Raw genomic sequence first — 21,424 nt, forward strand, 5'->3', positions numbered from 1 at the left:
CTGCAGCGGTGCTCTTACCCCGTCTCTTCGGCATCAAAATGAAGGAAAAAAGAACTGTTCACAAAAAAAATGAACAACGATAATTCCCACAGCGTCTCACCAGACACAGGTATGAGACGCCATCTTCGCCTTGAATTGTTTTATATTGAACTTATATTAAAGTATAAAAAGAAACAATATTCTGTACAATTGTCAATTTATAAATCAGCATCTTCTCCCCACTCTCTCTTCCCCATTTCCCTTCAGCGTCCTCAGCCCACTCTCTCTCCACTTTCCTTCAGCGCACGCACATAAAAACAAGCAAGTAATTTTATATCATTTTCATTCTATTCATTCATAGAAATTAAAGTCTAAATAATGCCAGTCACATAAAAAAACATGATTTTACAAAAATAATTCCCTGCAGTCAAGCCTGTAAGGATTACTAGATGTCTTTCAGCAGCTCCCCTCCCTCCCTCCCCATTACCTTCGTAGCCAAGTCAAAATGATCTACCAACAATAAAATTTTTAAAACACAAAGCACATTGTACGCAGAGAAAATGTTAATTATCATTTATATTCTGCGGGTTTTCAAAGAGGTCAAGGCAGATGACTTTATGCAATGTCACCTCACTAACAACTATACAAAAATAGACAAATATACCCCCTCCCTTTTTATTAAACCGCGATAGCGTTTTTTAGCGCAGGGAGCTGCGCTGAATGCCCCACGCTGCTCTCGACGCTCCCTGCGCTAAAAACTGCTATTGCAGTTTAGTAAAAGGGGCCCATCGTGCAAAATATAGACAGCATATATAAATTCTCAAAACGGACACATTTTGATCACTAAATTGAAAATAAAATCATTTTTCCTACCTTTGTTTGGTAATTTCATCAGTCTCTGGTTGCACTTTATTCTTCTGACTGTGCATCCAATATTTTTTCCCTTCTTTCAGCCTCCTGTATGCTTCCTCTCCTCCAGACTTCATTCCCTCCCCAAACTTTTTCTTTGTTTCATCCTGTCCCCTTCTTTCTTTCTCTCTCCATGTCCCCTTTCTTTCTTTCACCCTGCCCCCTTCTTTCTTTCTCCCTTCCCTCCCCCATGCCATCGCCGCTACCACCACCATGCTGCCACCACTGCCGGGGAAAGGCTGCCACTGGCCATCGGAAGCAGGCCGGCGCCGAATTCGCCCTCCTTCTTTTCCCACGGGCCGACCAACTCTGGCAGCCTGACGTCAATTCTAACGTCGGAGAGGACATTCCGGGCCAGCCAGGCAGCGATTGGCTGGCCCAGAATGTCCTCTCCGACGTCAGAATTGACGTCGGACGGCTAGAGTTGCTCGGCTCGGGGAAGAGAAGCAGCAGGGAGGGAGAATTCAGCGCCGGCTTCTTTCTGTTGACAGCAATGGCAGCCTTTCCCCGGTGGCAGCCTATTGCCCGGTAAGTGGCCAGCTGAACACCCCCTCGGGCCTTGCACCCGGGGCGGACCGCCCCCCCCCCCCCCCCCCCGCCCTACCCCTCTTGGTACGCCACTGGTTCCATCCTCTTTATCATCTTGGTTGCTCTTCTTTAACCTTTTCAAGTGCCGCTATATATTTTTTGAGATAAGGAGGCCAGAACTGAACACAATACTCAAGGTGAGGTTGCACCATGGAGCAATACAGAGGCATAACATTCTTAGTCTTGTTTACCATTCCTTTTCTAATAATTCCTAGCATCTTGTTTGCTTTTTTGGCCGCCGCCACACATTCAGCAGAAGGTTTCAGCGTATTATTTACGATAACACCCAGATCTTTTTCTTGAGTGCTGACCCCCAAAGTGGACCCTAGCATCCGGTAACTATGATTTAGAATATTCCTCCCAATGTACATCACTTTGCATTTGTCCACATTAAATTTCATCGGCCATTTAGCTGCCAAGTCTTCCAATTTCCTAAAGTCTTCCTGCAGCTTTCCACAGACCGTAAGCATTTTAACAACTTTGAACAGTAGTGTCATCTGCAAATTTAATCACCTCACTTGTCCCAATTTCCAGATCATTTATAAATAATAAAAATAGCACTGGTCCCAGTACAGATTCCTGCGGCACAACACTATTTACCCTCATCCATTGAGAAAAATGGCCATTTATAACCATACCCTTTGTTTTCTGTCTCATAACCAATTCTTAATCCACAACTGAACATTACCTCCTATCCCATGACTCTCTAATTTTCTCAGGAGCCTCTCATGAGGCACTTTGTCAAAAGCTCTCTGGAAATCTAGATACCCTACATCACCTTAATCCACATGTTTATTCACACCTTCAAAGAAATCAAGCAATTGTCTCATTAAATCATGTTTGTCTATATGTTCCACAATTTTAATTTTTATAATTGTTTCCACTATTTTGCCTGGCACTGAGGTCAGGCTTACCAGCCTGCAATTCCCTGGATCTCCCCTGGAACCCATTTTAAAAACCAGCATAACATTGGCCACTCTCCATTCTTTAGCTACTATAGATGATTTTGGTGACAGATCACTATTAGATCAGCAATTTCATGTTTGAGTTCTTTCAATACCCTGGGATGTATACCATCTGGTCCAGGTGATTTATCACTCTTTTACTTGTCAATTTGGCTTAGTACATCTTCCAGGTTCTCCGTGATTTCTTTCAATTCTTCTGCCTCATCACCCTATTTGTTCAGGCATTCTCTGCAGTGTAGCATTTTTAACGATCACAGCAACAACACAGAACTATCTCCACCGCTCAAAAATTTAATATGATAATACTGAATATTAGAATCATAGGACAGTCTTTATTACAAAGTATAATACATATATACGTTACCAAGGTCTGAAAGAATGTACATAGCATTTAAATGTGTGAATAGTGTATTATGAATCAATTGTTTCTTCTTTCTAGGCAGTATGTTTAACTTTTTCCTACAAATTATTTAGCAAATGTGCTGTTCAAATTGAGCATCCTCTGATTCATGTAGTTATTTTCAGAATTTGTCATGTGCATCTAGAAGATTTCACTGAACTGAAAGATTATCATACGCAAGTGACTACCGTCACAACAGACCTTACAAGGAAAAAATGAAAAATCAATATTTAAATATATTTTACCTCTAATGATGAATAATATTTAAATGGAGTTCCATTAATAAATTTCATTTTAAAGGGTAAGCAGTTGCTTTATATTAGAAAACATAAGAATAGCCCATTAAGCCCAGTAGCCCATTCTCATGGTGGCCAAAGAATCCCCAAAACAGCAGTTTTTACATCAAAAGAATGTAAAGGCAATACTTACCAGACAAAATAAGTGTCTCTCTTGTATGTCTATCATACATTGTATTAAAATTCTATATACAGAGAAGCATATTTGCTTTTCTTCAAATCATCAAGGTGACTGGGTTTTTAATCGATGCTTTATTCTTATATACAATTCTTTTTGGCCCAAAATATATAACCTTTTCAATAATAAACACAGTAACTTTCAAATATGGTTCTGTCCCTTGGTGTAAAAATCTCTTCTCTCTCTATCAAGAGCACAATGTTCTGCACAATGCATAGTTATGCTCTTAGAGCTCCTAAAACAATCCTATCTTCATAATAGTCAAATACCTGACAGAAGCAGAGAAATACACAAAGTTCTTAAAAGCATTCAAACTCTTTGTGAAAAAGGAATGAATCAGAAAGGAAACTAGAGCTGTGTGTGCATAGCTCACGGACCGAGACCTTGTTAGAACAAATCAGCTTCTCTTTATTCTTACTCCTGTCAATTTGCTGTTCATCCTTCCTTCTCCAAGCTCTTCTCCCCCTTTCTTCCTCTGTTCCCTTACTAGCAGCTAGTAACATCCTTTGGTTTCTAGAAAGCCCTGCCAGCAGTCATGATTGATTCTAACTCTACTCCGAATCATATTTTGCCATACTGGGTCAGACCAAAAGGTACATTGAGCCCAATATCCTGTTTCCAGCAGTGGGCAATCTGGGAATAAGCAGTGAATTTGTCCATCTACCTTAATAATGGTTTACAGACTTTTCCTCCAGGAATGTCTAAACCTTTTCTTTTAAATCTATATATATATATATATAAAAACGGAGGTATGTGTGTATGTATGTGTGTATGTGCTGCGATCACGCAAAAACGGCTTGACCGATTTGAACGAAACTTAGTATGCAGATCCCTCACTACCTGGGATGATATGTTCTGGGGGTCTCGCGGCCCACCTGCACACATGGGCGGAGCTACAAACAGAAAATCAGATTTCACCCATTCATGTCAATGGAAAAAATGTAAAAAGCTGCCATTCTCACAGTAATTCAAAAACGGCTTGACCGATTTTGAACGAAACTTGGTATGCAGATCCCTCACTACCTGGGGTGATATGTTCTGGGGGGTCTCGTGGCCCACCTGCACAACTTGGGCGGAGCTAACAAACAGAAAATCACATTTCACCAATTCATGTCAATGGAAAAAATGTAAAAAGATGCCATTCTCACATTAATTCAAAAACGGCTTGACCGATTTGAACGAAACTTGGTATGCAGATCCCTCACTACCTGGGGTGATATGTTCTGGGGGTCTCGCGGTCCACCTGCACACGTGGGCGGAGCTACAAACAGAAAATCATATTTCACCCATTCAAGTCAATGGAAAAAATGTAAAAAGCTGTGGGACCGATTTGAACGAAACTTGGTATGCAGATCCCTCACTACCTGGGGTGATATGTTCTGGGGGTCTCGTGGCCCACCTGCACACGTGGGCGGAGCTACAAACAGAAAATCAGGATTTCACCCATTCAAGTCAATGGAAAAAATGTAAAAAAGCTGTGGGACCGATTTGAACGAAACTTGGTATGCAGATCCCTCACTACCTGGGGTGATATGTTCTGGGGGTCTCGTGGCCCACCTGCACACGTGGGCGGAGCTACAAACAGAAAATCAGATTTCACCCATTCAAGTCAATGGAAAAAAATGTAAAAAGCTGTGGGACCGATTTGAACGAAACTTGGTATGCAGATCCCTCACTACCTGGGGTGATATGTTCTGGGGGTCTCGTGGCCCACCTGCACACGTGGGCGGAGCTACAAACAGAAAATCAGATTTCACCCATTCAAATCAATGGAAAAAATGTAAAAAGCTGTGGGACCGATTTGAACGAAACTTGGTATGCAGATCCCTCACTACCTGGGGTGATATGTTCTGGGGGTCTCGCGGCCCACCTGCACACGTGGGAAGGGTGGGTTCACCCAATAATGTATATGTTCTTGCTCCTGGAGGTGAAACTAAAAATGTTGTTTATAATCAAGTTTTGCTTTAGTTGTATTGTATTCATTTTGTCAAATATTTCACATTATAATTTGAATATTGTACTTTTTATAAAGCTGTAAAAAAATATTTTCATTCACCACTATAAAGTATCTTTATTTGAATCCATTTACAGTGTTATTGCTATAATTAAATACCCGTGCAACGCCGGGCCATCAGCTAGTCCAACTATATTAACAGCTTTTACCACATTCTCCAGAAACAAATTTCAGAGCTTAAATTATACAGTGAGTGAAAAAAATATTTTGTCTAATTTCCTTTAAATTTACAACTTAGGAACTTTAAAGCGTTATCTCCTACTCTTTGTACTTTTGAGTAAACAACCAATGTGCATTCACCCCTTCCACTCTATTCAAGATCTTATAGACCTCTATCATATTCCCCTCAGCTGTCTCTTCCAAAGCTGGAGATAAATGCTAAAGGGATTGAGCAGGTCCCCTATGAGGAAGCTATAAAGAAATGACTTTACAGCTTCCTCATAGGGGACCTGCTCAATCCCGTTAGCATTTATCTCCTGTATTTTTTTTTTATTACATTTGTTTTGAAATTTGATGACAAGAATTGCACATAATCAAGGTGATGTCACAGCCGAGAGTAATACAGAAATTCTACATTCTTTTCCTAAAAATTCAAAACATTGTACAATAAAACCTTGGATTACAAGTAACTTGGTATGCAAGTGTTTGCAAGACAAGCAAAACAATTTATTAAATTTTAACTTGATAAACAAGCAAGGTCTTGCAATACGAGTACATACAGTATACACGTCATATCATCACAACTGAGCCGATGGTTCTTTTCTCTCTGATGCTGCAGGAGTGTAGTGATTGTTCTAAATGAGCAAGGTTTTGCAATATAAGTAAGTATAGTATTTTGTATTAAAGTTTACGTTTGTGGAACAAATCATCTGAGTTTCCATTATTTCTTATGAGAAATTTTGCTTTAATATATGAGTGTTTTGGATTACAAGCATGTTTTCGGAACAAATTATGCTCGTAAACCAAGGTTTTACTGTATTTGCTTTTTTGACCACAACCACATATTGTTCAGAGGATAGGAAATGTAGTTTGAAAAATTGTATTTCAAATTATGGAGATGGCCTTAACTACACAATTCATGATCCACAGCAAACACGATAGAATTGAACCTTTAAATCCTGCTTTAAAAATTATTTCTAATTACTGCTTAATTTATCTGAAGCAGAGCCGATAGTGGGTCATCTTTTGTGACTCATGACCCATGTGACCTATCACACCTTTGCCCTATGACCCATACTCGTGACCTGTGGTGCATTTTCCAAGCTCCAGTGTCAGCAGATAAACCTACAATTGACAAATAGAGGCCTCTTGCTAACCGGCATTGCATTGTTAACTGCTAAACTAGTTCTAATTGTGACAGCAAGTTCTCTTCTTGTTTTATTTTTATTATTTAGGATTACTGTATGCCATTTCTATTCATTCATAAATGGCAGAAAGACACGCATCACAACTGTAGTGGTCACAGTATTACTACATACGAGTCATGTGTCTTGCGTCTGCAATCACAAAGACTATTAGGCATCCAAACAATACATCATCAACACTTATATTTCTGTAATTGTTGCCGATTAAAATTATTTGCCGAACTCTCAACAGAGAACGATAGTCCAGCCTCAACAACTAGACACAGTTCAGCACTCTTCACAGCAGCTCTATCCCCTGGAAAAATATTTGTACCAGAAACCTCTCTCACAAACTGATCAATACATGTTTGCCTGCCTAGTCTGGCAACAGCACATGACTTCCCTTGATCTGTCATAATTTTTATCCCACCCAAAGAGAGAAAGTCAATGTATTCATAGTTTAATCACAAGGAATAAAAGACCCTTGGTCTCGAGAACCTAATTAATTATTTATTACTAGTCTTTAAGCCTGTTACATTAACGGGTGCTAGAACATGTGTGTGTGTGTCTGTCTTTATTTCTTTCTCTCTCTCCTTAGCCGCTTTCTTTCTTTCTTTCTTTCTTTTTCCTTGGCTGTCCTCTGTTCCTTTTTCTTCACCCCCCTGTCCATCAGCAGGCATCCCTTCCTTTTTTATCACCCCTCCTCCTTCTTATCCCTATGATACTCTTACCTTGCTCTGTCCCTGATCAGAGGTTCCCGACAGCCGCCCAGTTGCACCCATTGGAAAAGTTCCCACTGACTCATCCCGCACCCCTCCTGACGTGGCTCCCGCTGTCCTTTATGTCTGTCTCTGGCCCCCTTTGCCTGTCTGTCTTTCTGTGTATCTCCCTGTCCCTGTGTCTTTCTTCTTTCTCCCTCTGTCTGTCTGTCCAAACAAGCATTCCATCCCCCCACACCAGTTCCCTGTGCACCTGCCCCTGTGTCTTTATTTTCTTTGTGTTTCCCTTCCTCTGTCTGTCTGTCTGTCCAAAGCAGCATTCCCTCCCCCTCCATTTCCCTCCCCCCCCCACCCGTTCCCTGTACAGCAGCATTAGCGTTTCCTCTAATCCCCCCCCCTTTTCCGCGGTCCGGACTACAAACGTGATGATTCCAGCAGCGCTTGCATCAGTCTCCACACGCTGCTTCGGGTCCTTCTACTGCCCTGATTTACTCTGGCACATCTCTTATAACATCATCAGAGACGCGGCAGAGCAAATCAGGGCAGTAGAAGGGCCCGAAGCAGCGTGTGAAGACTGATGCACACGCTGCTGGAATTGCCATTCGGGCCCACGGGAAGAGAAGGGGGTGGGTGTCAAAGGAGGAACGGAGATCGTCATCTGGCTTCGGTCCGGCTTGTGGAGAGCAGGGAGGCTGTGGGGAAGAGAAGGGGGTGGGTGGCAAAGGAGGAACGGAGATCTGCGGCGGCAGGAGGAACGGAGATCGTCGTCTGGCTGCGGTCGGGCTTGTGTAGAGCAGGGAGGCTGTGACGTACAAAGCGAGTAGGTGGTGACGTAAAACCCGCGCATGCACACTCGTATTTTCGCGACGGATCAGGGAACACGTTTTTTTAGTGCGCATGCGCAGCCTATCATTTTATTATATTAGATTATATTTTTTTTTTTAATAAGTTAACAATTTAATTCATTATGTGCAAAAATATCAAGTGAAAACATCCCTAAAATTTTAAAACATGCATCCACATATTCATAGTGTTCCAAAAGGCACTTAACTTTATGTTGGAATTGGACAAAAAAAAAAAAAAACAACCCCAAAGAAGTCCTTGTAAGGATCACCTGTGTAGTCCAAAAGGCTTTCCAAACAATCCAGCATATAGAAGCCTGACCTACACGGTAATGCCATGTTTATTTCTACATATATCATGATTTTTATAACATGTCCCTGATGAAGCAGTTATTGTGAAACAGATGAGCCGCCATCGGACTGTACTTTCAAGATTTGATTAAGGACTTGATTTTAAAGATTAGACCAGAAAGACACTTCAGAAGATTGAACTAAGGATTAGACTTTAGAGATTGGATTAAAAGAGATTGGACTAATCAGTCAAAGTACTGAATTGGCCCATAAGGATCAGATCAACAAACTGATTGAAGGACTACATAGCTGATCCTTACAAGGACTTCTTTGGTTTTTTTTTTGCCCTATTCTAACATAAAGAGGGGAGTGTGTGGCGCAGTGGTTAAAGCTACAGCCTCAGCACCCTGGGGTTGTGGGTTCAAACCCACACTGCTCCTTGTGACCCTGGGCAAGTCACTTAATCCCCCCATTGCCCCAGGTACATTAGGCAGATTGTGAACCCGCCGGGACAGACAGGGAAAAATGCTTGAGTACCTGAATAAATTCATGTAAACCATTCTGAACTCCCCTGGGAGAACGGTATAGAAAAATTGAATAAATAAATAAAAAATAAAGTTAGAAACATAGAAACATAGAAAGATGACGGCAGAAAAGGGCTATAGCCCATCAAGTCTGCCCACTCTAATGACCCACCCAATTTAGTCTGTGCGCTAATGACCCAACTCTTTAACTCGACCTTCTTAGTGATCCTACGTAGGTGTCCCATTTATTCTTAAAGTCAGGCACGCTGGTGGCCTCGACCATCTGCACTGGAAGCTTGTTCCAGCGATCTTTCACTCTTTCCGTGAAGAAGTACTTCCTGGTGTCGCCATTAAATTTAAGTTAAGTGCCTTTTGGAACACTATGAATATGTGGATGTATATTTAAAAATTTTTAGTGATGTTTTCACTTGATATTTTTACACATAATGAATTAAATTGTTAACTTATTAAAAAATATTAAATAATGTAAAAAATAAATAATTATCGTATTTTTCACTCTATAAGATGCACCTTTTTTCTCCCAAAAAGTGGGTGGAAATTAGGGTGCATCTTATGGAGCGAATACTAACTTACCCCTCCCATACCTTAATTCCTCCTGCGGTCCAGCCTCCTGCCCTTCCCTCCGGCTTTCTCCCCAGCGGCAGAGTTGGAGTGGCAAAATGGCAGGCGCAAGTTTTTCACTTCCTGCCTTGACCAGTGCCGCTCCGTGAATGGCGGTCCAGTGCTGTAGCACAGGAGCTTTCAGCTCCTGCTTTCTCCTGAGTGGCACCGGCAGAGTCAGAGAACTGGGGCAGCCATTCACAGAGCGGCGCAGGACACGGCAGGAAGTGAAAAACTTGCACCTGCCTTCTTGCCGTTCTGACTCTGCCGCTTGGGAGAAAGCATGAAGGAAGGGCCGGAGGCTGAAAGCTCCTGCTCTATAGTGCTGGACTGCCATTCACAGAACAGCGTGGGACAAGCCAGGAAGTGAAAACCTCAAGCCTGCTTTCTGGCCACTGTTGCTTGGGAGAAAGCAGGAGGGAAGGACAGGAGGCTGAAAGCTCCTGCCCTATAGCACTGGACCACCGGAGGAGTTAAGATAAGGGGCCCCTGCCTGCCTGCCTCGGGGGGGAGGCTACCGGGGGGGGGGGGAGTCCACCCTGCCTGTCACTAGGTCTGCTTGCCCTGTCACAGCCTGCCCTGTGCCCTTATCTTGGCCTACCACTAGACCACCAGAGGGGGAACAGAGTTAAGAGCCTGGCAAGGAGAATTTGGTTCAAAATGCTTTTTTCTTGTTTTCCTCCTCTAAATCCAGGGTGTGTTTTATGGTCAGGTGCGCCTTATGTAGCGAAAAATACAGTAGGCTCTCAAGACCAAGGGTCTTTTATTCCTTGTGATTACACTATTGACAGATTGACTTTCTCTCTTTGAGTGACATTACATATTTGTGAGGGAGGTTTTTTTTTTTTTTTTTCTTTTTTTGATAACTCTTTATGATATATTTTTATCCCATACTGTAAAATCAATTCTTCATCTGACCTCAACTTTAACAGTAGACAACTAACAATTCACGCAGGCTGCCAAGCCAAAAATCTGCTCACCATTTGCATTTTCAACCAATCTGAACATTTTCCAACAATCGGCTTTGTCGTCTGCATTTTCTTTCAGAACAGAACCATTTTGAATCAAATTATACAAACTGTCCAATGTCTACGATTGAGGTTTACAGTCATTCTTTAGACATCGCAACTGATATTTCACTACTCTTAAACACAGGGCCATACTATCCAGGCCCACCAATCTCAGCTCAGACCGACAATAGGATTCCTACCTGCAGTTAGTTCAGTCCTACACAGCTGCACTCAGTCCACAAAACCAGCATTTTGTTTTTACTGGGGAGTGGGGAGTCCATGTCAGAGTTTGGCCTATGCCTGCCCAGTCGTCTCATCACAGTTTTCCTTCTCCTTGCGGGTGAAGCCAAATTGTGCAGGCATTTCTCACAGCAGTTTCGTGGATCTGTGGTAAATTATCTCCCCATAGCCACAGACAGCAGAGCTCAGGCCTTCAGCAGCAGCAGAACTCCACTCCCCCGCTGCAGTCAAATGGGCTTTGTAGGAGGGCCAAGCCACAAGCACACACTAACCTCCAGAGAGCAAGGAAAGCTCAAGGAAGCAGATAAATAAATATAATTTTATCATGGGTCAATGGGTCACAGACACTGACCGTGACCCACATGAATCATCCAATATTGCTGACCCATTTGACCCATGACCAGATGACCCATTATCAACTCTGACCTGAAGATAGGTTTATAGATGTTTCCCTTAAAAAGAGTTCCCTCAAAGTAATTTTCCCACTCTCTCTAGCAAATACAACAGATATTTGGATGGTCTTATGGACAAGTGGGCTAATCCATTTTTCATACCTGGGTGGTTGGCCCAGTTGTTCAAGTGGTCAATGGTGATAGCCCATTTAATCACATACAAAATCTGTGAAATTCATTGGCTATTAGCTTGGTCCACAGATAAACTATTGATGTCTTGATGAACTAGATCCCAAAAGCTGCAAATTAGCAAAATTTAAGGGTTAGCCCACATTACAAATGAATGGTCTCATAGACATTTCCAATATTTCAGGTTAGAGGCCTCTTTTTGGCTAAAATCAATGCATAGAGCCTGAACTATGAGCTGATAATGGAGAGATGTTCTGCCACCCATTCATGTTTGGACATGACAACATAAATCTGCTTACCATCTCCAGAAAATGTTTATCTAATATTACTGCTTTCTGGCAATAAAATGCAATCAGTACATAAATCATTAAATTTAAGGCACCATATGCTTTTCATTACAATGTTCTTCCAAACTTATTTTCCATTTATTGTAATCTAGTTCTACAATATTTTTATCCTCCAGTAGTTTAACTTTTGGGTTAGTGCATTCTGGCTATGAGCAACATTGTTTGCTCTACATGGTTTTAGTGTAATGGAATACAGGTTTGCATTTTAATGATGAGGGATAAAATACAACCTCAGTGTAAATGAGTAGCAGGAAAAAAAGTGATCGATTGTAAAGCAGGATATGTAATCCTCTCCTTTTTGCAATGATAGATCTCTTTGGTCAGACCCATGCTACCTCCTTTCTGCTATAGCCTAGAGAGGCAAAGTCAATGCTCTAATCCAGGGGTGCCCAACCTTTTGCCTTCCCTGGGCCGCATTGGCCGAAAAAAAAATTTTCTGGGGCCGCGCAAATGCTGCAGCAAGGGAGCTGGCAAGATAGTAAACACCCAGGGGCAGCAGAGGAAAACACTGCATCGCCCTCGACCGGGGCCACACAAAATACTTCACGGGGCCGCAGGTTGGACACCCCTGCTCTAATCAAATTGACAGCCACTGAACAGAAAGCAAAAATTAAACTATAGCTCACATTTAGAATGCAGCAACTTTCAAATTCAGTGCATCATACAAACTAATATACTGCAAAGTTATAAGAAGTGCAAAGAACAGCTTTTTACTCAACATGACCAGTCACACAATAATGTAGCATATGCTGAAAACTCAAAAATGACAGACAAAAGTACAACATGAAATTGCTCATTCTTGGATGTACAGGCAATATTAAGACAAATGCCTATTTAAACTTCTGTGATTGTAATGTATGTGCAAATCCAAAAACAATGGCTAATTTTATAAGAAGACCAATCACAGCCAAGGAAACTGGTGACAGGACTGCTACTGGATCATTTTCTTAAAATGAGTAGATGCTGCACCATATGTCATACTGAGTACACCCAACTTAGAAGCACCTCTTCATCTCCACTCCACCCAATTCCTCCAGAGGGAGCATCTCGCTGGCTTCCTAACATACAACTTTTCCAAAGTTCCTGTCGGATTGTGTTGGCCCAAGGGAGCCACAAAGCACAAAGATAGATGTTCTACCTGCAAAGACAAAAACCAATATTCAATGGATCTTTGCCACTTGGCTCCAATGGATGGTAAGGCCATGTCTCGCCACTGTTCTTCTCAGATACAGATTTTCAGGAACTGTGAGTTTCTAAACACAAGATCTACTATATTTAATGCAATTTTATGATAACATTTCACTGCAAAAGGTTTAATTTACTTCAAAATTAGGCAAAGATTCCCACAATATTATCTACAACATGCATTTGGCTGTAAGATAATGATGTTCTACTCCATCCAGAATCCCTTTCCTTGAGCTTAAACATGAATGACTTGTCCTTTTATTTCTTTTTCATTTTTGAAAATACTGTACTATAAAAATGACTGCATGGGAGTGCACTGCTCCAGAAAGGATCAAGGTGTTTTCTATGAAGAACATAGGTTTGTCAACTAATAATATTGTGAGAACTAATAATATTGCAAGAGAAAGCTTGGACATACCGGCAAGTGTATTAGCTTCTATTAAAATGTTTAGAAAATAGTCACGAAAATCTCTCATAGCAAAACAGGGGAGTACAGCAGTGAGGAAATTTAGACGAGAGAAGGAAAAAAAAACTCCAAATAGCTTTAAATCAAATGAGCTTACAAATGCTAAGTAATGAAAACCATTTTAGCCATCAATGTTGGAACTCTTCTATGCCCCCTAATAATGTGATCTGTAGGTATGCTTTATACAAGTCTGCAATCCCTTCAGAGCAGGAGACCAGCTACCTTCTATACTAGTTTGCGTCCTGTGGTTCTTCCATACTTCACCCATTGTCTCCCTTTTTCTGTACAACAATAAAAAGAAAACATTCTTGTGACAAGATTACTTCAATGAAAGGAGAGAAAATATTAAGCAAAAATCCTAGAAAAGGCATTCTGAATTAGTCTGCTAAGGATTTTTAGCAAGTTGCATTATTGCTCATTTTATGCAGCCTTCTTAAAAAAAAAAAACCAAAAACTGCAAGAACCACTGCACATACAACCTATGAAACCAAAATACCTGATTACTGTCATCACCAATCAAGCAAACTAATTACAATATCAAGTAGGCTTCATATTTTCTTAGATGACATTTAAATTTTCATAGATATCGTATGTAATATAGTACACCACAAAAAAAAAAAAATCAAGGTCAGCTTCACAGTCCTAGTCAAAGATCATTTTCTCTCATTTTGTGCTAATGAAAAACCAAACCAACCTTTACTACACAGGAAGCAAAACGTTTTGCATTAAATTGAATAAACAAAAATTCACAAAAATGACTAAAACCTGAAGTAAACAAATAAGGTTTGGGAATACATGACATATCTCCCCAAAAAATAAATCCATAATCAAATGGTGAAAAACCATTTCTGAAGTTAGAATAATAAAATTTTGACACAGGGGCCTTTGGATAGAGATATCACGGTTTCCATTCTGACAGTACACCATTCACACTGCAATTTCACATTAAAGAAAAAATTCTGATCAACCCTGCCAAGCTCAGCTTCCCACTGAGAGCAAATGGAGCAATAAATTAGGTGGACTTCAAAAAAAAAAAAAAAAAAAAAATCTCACTAACATAAAGCCAATTTACTAACTTTGCTAACAAAATACTTCCCAGCCTTTCGTTTGTCTATTTGTGGCCGAGAACTAGCACAACGACATATTCTGATGGCTGATAACATTACATTACATTAGTGATTTTTATTCCGCTTGTACCTTGCGGTTCAAAGCGGATTACATAAGAAGAGAGCTGGACATTTCCAGGAGGGTACATGACGCTGGCCAAGAGCTATTTTCCTAAAATAAAACATAATATTATGAAAGACAGCTTTAGCCCCTGGATTCACTTTGAAGGGCTGGAGGGAGAGAAAATATATTAAGGATGTAAACTAAAGGAAGATCATCCCAGAATGTATATAGAAACTGTCCTTGAACACTATCATCTCTCAATCGCCTGTGTATGTGCATACATAAATGCAGGAATGTTTCAGTCATTTTTGGTGGCGGTGGACGACCTATATTACTTGATCAGAATATATCTTCCTTCCAGGTGATAAGTTCACTGAACGCCCGGAGGGAAAGGGACACTGCAGAGTTTCCTGGGGGGGGGGAGGGGGGACAGTCTGATCATTGTATTTGTGAAGAACTGTTTTGCTAATCTGAGCTATCGTTCGTTTCCTTGATAAAATACAAACGCACAAGTGTGTGCATTTATGTGTCTCTATATGTATCCCTTAATGATTTTAATCCCTTACATAATGCACATGAAACTTAGTTGGTCAACAATTCTAGGACAATCATTCATTTCCTGCATGCATTCATTGCACAGGGCACCTTCCCTCACTCGTAGCCACAGTGAAGTAGGAATACCGAGTATCTCTTACCATATCTGCGGGAACGCAGTTTGACATCTTGCAGGTATCCGGATGGGTGAAAACAGAAAAAAAAAAGAACAAGCTCTCTCTGCCCAGAAAGAAGACCCGAAACCACCTTAAGGCCTTTGAGTCTTAAAAAAAATGTATATAAAAAGAAGAACAAAATCCACAACGTATTGGGGAAACCAAAAATCCAAAAACGAACCCGCCCGTGGATTCGAACTCGAGCAGAACCTAGACAGCAACACTAGGAAGACCACAGAGAAAGGGAAACCAACATGAAATGTCTCTTCTTTTACACCCCCCCAAAGCACTGGGATTAAAACCCAGGGCTCATTCCTCACATTTGTGCACAGGGAGGTCGACCCCTTGCACTGAACTTTCACTTCATAGATAAGATTTATTTGTAATATCGCCTGCAAGCACTTCAGGGTTTTTGTGTTTTTTTTAATAGGTTTCAGAATACGCTCGTGCCGCTTCAGGAGAGCCCACTTCAAAATGCCACCGGGGAAGCGACCTGCAGCGCAGCGAGCTCCTGGGGGGCTTCAGCCGCAGAGCTTGGTCGGGGTAGCCCCAGACTCCGCCGCCGTCCACCACGCAGCCGCGCTCACAGTCCAGCGACTCGACCTCTGCCGCGCGCCCCCCCCCCCCGGCTCTGTCCAGTCCCTTGCAGCCCGCTCCCCTTTCAGCGCTGTCCTCGGTGTCGCCGTCTCCTTCCGCCTCCTGTCATCGCTTCTCAAACAAACATGGCGTCTGCGCAACCAGGTCCGGAGGCACGCCAGGAAAAGGCAGCACCGCCTCCGCTCTTGCCTCCCCCGCCCATTTTTCTCTTGCGTCACTTCGGGAGCTCCTTGCGATCTCATGGGACTTGTAGTCCCGGATCCCCCCCCTCCCCAAGTGTCGGATGACGTAATGTTGTTATTGGAGCTGCCTTTGAAAATGAACGTTCTTAGCTGCAATCTAGCACTGATCTTTTTCTCCTGCTTTTTCAGAATGTTTTTGTAGTTACGCGGTGCTGGTGCAAGGGTATTAGCCACCCAAAGCAAACTTTCCGCTTTGCTCCCTCCTCCAGTGCAGGGTACAACAAAGACAAATTAGACATATTTCTAGGGCCCAAATGTTTAGAAAAGGTTCCTCTCAGTCTCAGACGTAACAGTTCAAGATCTGCAAACACAAAATACTTCTGTGGCAAAACCAGGAAAGCATGACATGGCAAAAAAAAAAAAAAAAAAAAGCAAATGAGGGCAGGACTAGACTGAAGGAGAAGAGAACAGAAAGACTGAAGTGGATGTGGGGCGAGGGGGTGGGGGGGGGTGAGGAACAAATCTTGGACAGAGGAATGAGGATAGACTCAGGGGAAGGAAAGAGACAAGGAGATTCAGGACATGAAGTGGAAAAGAGGACATATACTACAAATGGTTGGTGGACCCCCCCCCAAAAAAAAAACAAAAAACAACAACAACAAAGGGAAGATATTGAACACAGGAAGAGCCAGGAAAGAGAGAGAAAGGACTGGATATATACAGATAAAAGCAGTGGTCTCAAACTTGCGGCCTGCTAGGTACTATTTTGATGCCCTCTGTATGTTTAAAACAGGTTCTTGATCATTTGTCTCTTTAGCTATAAATTACAATATTATTATTAAGACTTAGCCAAAAGGAAAGATTTATAAACTATAAAGAGTTTTACCTCATGCAAAATTGTCATTTCTTTAATAAGATATTAACTATTTTTTTCTGAGGCCCTCCAAGTACCTACAAATCCAAAATGTGGCCCTGCAAAGGGTTTGAGTTTGAGACCACTGGATAAAAGGGAAGAGATGGAAAACTAGATAGATGGAGTTGATGGCTCGATGGTGAGAAGGAAGGGTGGACAAGAAGGCAAACAAGAAAGCTGAATACGAAAGATCAATGCCAAAGATGGATGTAGGGTAGAAAGTGAAAAAGACAAAAAGAAAAGAATAGCAAATGGAAACTGAATTAAGAGGACAGAGGAAAGCAGAACCAGAGACTGGAACCAACATGATTAGGCAAATAAAATCACTATTTGTTGCAAAGTACAGGAGGAAATGTATTTCTTTCTCATCCATCCCTGTTGCACTTTTGTAAATAAAGTATTTTCTGGAATCACTGTGGGGTTGACAAGGGGCAGGGGATAGAGTTAGGAGGCAGTAAGGAGGTGGGGTAAGGGCTGCATGCTTAAAATTTCCCTCTCAAAAATTGCTCCCTCCTGGCATCCCTATAGTTGAAGAATAGTGCTGGTACGATTACTATCCATTTAGTCGTGTCTGACCTTTGGATACTCTGTAGGCCAGTCCTGACCATGCTTTCCTGTTTTCCACAGCTTCCCACAGAGATCTATCTGGTTTTTTTCTTAGCTCTTATACATTTTCCTCCAGTCAGCAGGAGCCAAATATCACCCTTCCCAGACCAATTCAAACAGATATCAGACTTTGTTTTGTATATATTTACACAATGAGGACAATTTTCAAAAAGCTACTGGAGGTGAAGGGTGGCATAGTAGTAGAGCTGCTGCCTCAGCACCCTGAAGCTGTGAGATTGAATCCAACTGCTGCACCTTGTGACCCTGGGCAAGTCAATCCTCCATTGCCCCGGGTACAAAATAAGTGCCTGTAATGTGTAACCACAAAAAAGTGGTATACAAGTCCTATTCCCTCCTATTTATCCAAGTGAAGGAGATTGGACTGGCAAGCTTTCTGTGGCGTACCACAAGGATCACCGTTATCACCGATCTTCTATAACTTCTTCATGAGCTCACTAGGCCATATCAAATTCAACAAAGAATGCATATTCTCATACGCAGATGACATTCTTCTACTTATCCCAATTAATCGTGACTCTAATTATGCAACACTGATAATATCAAATGGAATAGACAAAATATAGATCTGGGCCACATCCAACAAACTCAAACTAAAAACAGACAAAAACAAAGTTCTATGGTTTCATAACACTGTACACACGGTTCCTCCCGTTGTAACTCTAATCTCAGGATCCACACTGGATATCAACAAGACGTCCAAGGTCCTCAGAGTCATACTCGACTCAACCCTATCATATGAAGCTCAAATATCCAGCTTAAGGAAGAAAACCTTCTACAATATGAGAAGACTAAGACTTTTTTCAAAAGCGCAACTTTGCCTTATTAATGCAAATGCGTATACTGTCCCAGCTGGATTACTGCAACTCCCTCTATGCGGGTCTACTCTCCTGAACAAATTACAGATGATTCAAAACACAGCTATCAGATTAATATTCAAACAAAAAAAATTTTGACTTTGCCTCACCTTACTATAAGAACTTACATTGGCTACCTGCCAAAACTTGTATCACCTTCAAACTATCACGTATAATGTTCCAAATTTTATATGCAAAAACCACTGAACTACTCATAAACTTATTTGTCAATTCCTGGTCAACGTCAACCAGAAACTAAAATCACTTCAACTACTCCTTCCATCTCTCATAGGTGTTAAATACAAATGTACATTTGACTCACTCTTCACTTACCTTGGCACCGAGACCAGGAACAACCTCCCAACTGGCATCAGATTCCCCCCCCCCCCAAATAAAAACTCTCTTCTTTGAAAGCTAACTTGAAATACCTAATGTCACTATATCCCAACTCAATTGTTATACCAATACAGACATAAAACCTCTTTTCTCCCTTTCCCATTACTCTGCCCTCCTCACACTGCTATAATTCTGTAATTCCTTACATTATAAGTCACCTTGAACCTGTTTAGGCATAGTGCAACTCAGAAATACTAGATTAGATATACTGCCTTTCTTTGGTTACAATCAAAGTGGGTTAAAATCTATATATCAGTATATAAAATTGGATGTATCTGTGTGTGTATGTATGTTCCAACATAACTCTGAAATGCATGGACAGATTTCAACCAACCAGATTTCAAACTTGGTATACATATCACATACTATCTGGGGAAAAATACTGTGGGGGTGGGAAGGGAGTGATATGTAAAAATTATCGAAAATGACAGATTTAATGTCTACCCCATAGTTTTCATGCTCACTGAGATGAATACTCAGCATAACTCTGAAACACATGGAGAGATTTCAACCAAACTTGGTATACATATGACTTACTAGCTAGGGAAAAATACTGTGGGGGTGGGAAGGGGGTAACATGTAAAAATTGATCTGATACTGGAAAATTGGGATAAATACTGGGTGATCAGCTAGTGTTATATACAGGTACCGGTACTCATTTTGTACCTGGAGCAATGTAGTGTTAAGTGACTTGCCCAGAGTCACAAGGAGCTGTAGTGGAACTGAACCCAGTTCCTCAGGTTCTCAAGCTGCTATGCTAACCACTAGGCTACTCCTCCACTATTTAAAATTGCATACCTTCTCCTTGAGTATAAATACATACTGATGGTTCTTTGCATTTGTGTAATTGTCAGGGCCTAGTTTTGCTTTAAATGCAGGTGGTTTTTACTACACCTCAGAAGGTGTTGTCCTAGGCAGTAGCCTAGTTTGGTTAATGGTTAAAAGTCAATACAGGAACATCAGCTTGAGACAGTTAGGACTTGTTAGACCTTAGATGCCAATTTATGTTTTATTTAAAAGCATGATATACTGTCTAGCCTTACCAGATCAGGGCAACTTACAGTTTCCAAAAAAACAAATATAAAAGAAGTAAAGGAACTCCATTTTAAAAAATAGGAAAGACCTAACCACACCCAAGTCTTTCCAGATGACAATGGCAAACCTCTACATCGTTCTTCCATTATGGTTTGATTCTTAATATTCTGAAATGGGTAGAAAGAAGAGAGAAAAAGTCTTAATACCTATCCTCAAACTTATATTAATTATGAAGTGACAGCTTGATAAGACAATCATCTTCCTAATTATATTCAATGCATATTTCAAGTGCATGATGTCCTTGATAACTCTTTTCACATAATGTATATCCACTAACTTTACTGCATTATCCTCTTGTGTATAAAAAAATTAGAAATCTCTTACAGGCTTGTTTTCAAGGTCTAGGCATCTAAAATTTAAAGGCGATGGGGCCCTTCTGGGCTTAGTGCATTTTAAAGCAGGGGTGCTAAGTCCAGATTCTATATGGCACTTTTTTTAAACATCTTCCATTTTTTTGCAGGTCATGAGCTAATGTCATTAATGTGTGCAGTACCTGCAAAAATTAATGTGAGAGCACTTACCACCTTCTATTTAGGAGGTACGTAAGGCCCTGATTCTATAAAAGATGTCTAAAGTTAGGTGCCTAGATTGACGTGCCTAGCCGATCTAGGCACTTAACTTAATTTTCTTAACTGGCTTAATCAGCGCTGATAATTGAACGTGCCATTAAAAAACATTAAAAAAAATTAATTAGCTGGTAGATGCCTAACTCTGTAGGCTCCCACCACTTCGAGTTAGGCATCTACACAGCGCACCTACCAGCAAGTAGGCATAGTTGGGGCAGATTCGGGGCAAATCTTGGATGTGGTTTCACTTAGGTGCACTCAGGCCAAAAAAATCCTGGCCAAAATGAAAGCACACCTAAGGTTTTAAGCCTACTGGTGCCTACGAATGTATAGGCACCGTTAGGTGCAGTTCTATAAATAGCGCCTAATGGATGATTGACAACCACACTCAATGGTGCTTTGGAGCTAGGCACTGTTTATAGAATCAGGGCCTAAGTGCTCCCATTTTAAGTTTGGGGGGGGGACGGGACAGGGACAGAGGAGATTCCTCGCAGGGACGGGCAGGGACGGAGGGGATTCTGGCAAGGATGGGTGGGGGACGGGTGGATTTCTGTCCCTGCGCAACTCTATAGTTGTGGTAAGAGCAGATAGCGTAGCTGGTTTTAAGAAAGGTTTGGACAATTTCCTCGAGGAAAAGCCCATAGCCTGTTATTGAGAAAGACATGGGGGAAGTCACTGCTTGCCCTGGATCAGTAGCATGGAGTGTTGCTACTCTTTGGGTTTTGGCCAGGTACTAGTGGCCTGATTGGCCACTGTGAGAACAGGCTACTGGGCTTGATGGACCATTAGTCTGACCCAGTAAGGCTATAATAACAG

At 41.4% G+C, this 21,424-nt stretch overlaps 1 protein-coding gene across 1 annotated transcript in view; it reads right to left on the reverse strand.

Annotated features, from left to right (window-relative positions):
- Positions 1-16,123, reverse strand: part of UBL3 (ubiquitin like 3) — a 166,788-nt gene extending 150,665 nt beyond the window's left edge. The window contains exon 1 of the mRNA XM_033949006.1: positions 15,364-16,123. Within this exon, the coding sequence (XP_033804897.1) occupies positions 15,364-15,390 (27 nt within the window). The 5' untranslated portion in view covers positions 15,391-16,123. The remainder of the gene's footprint in view (positions 1-15,363) is intronic.
- Positions 16,124-21,424: the final 5,301 nt, after the last annotated feature.

The sequence above is a fragment of the Geotrypetes seraphini genome, chromosome 6 (genome assembly GCF_902459505.1).
Source record: "Geotrypetes seraphini chromosome 6, aGeoSer1.1, whole genome shotgun sequence".
NCBI lineage: Eukaryota > Metazoa > Chordata > Amphibia > Gymnophiona > Dermophiidae > Geotrypetes > Geotrypetes seraphini.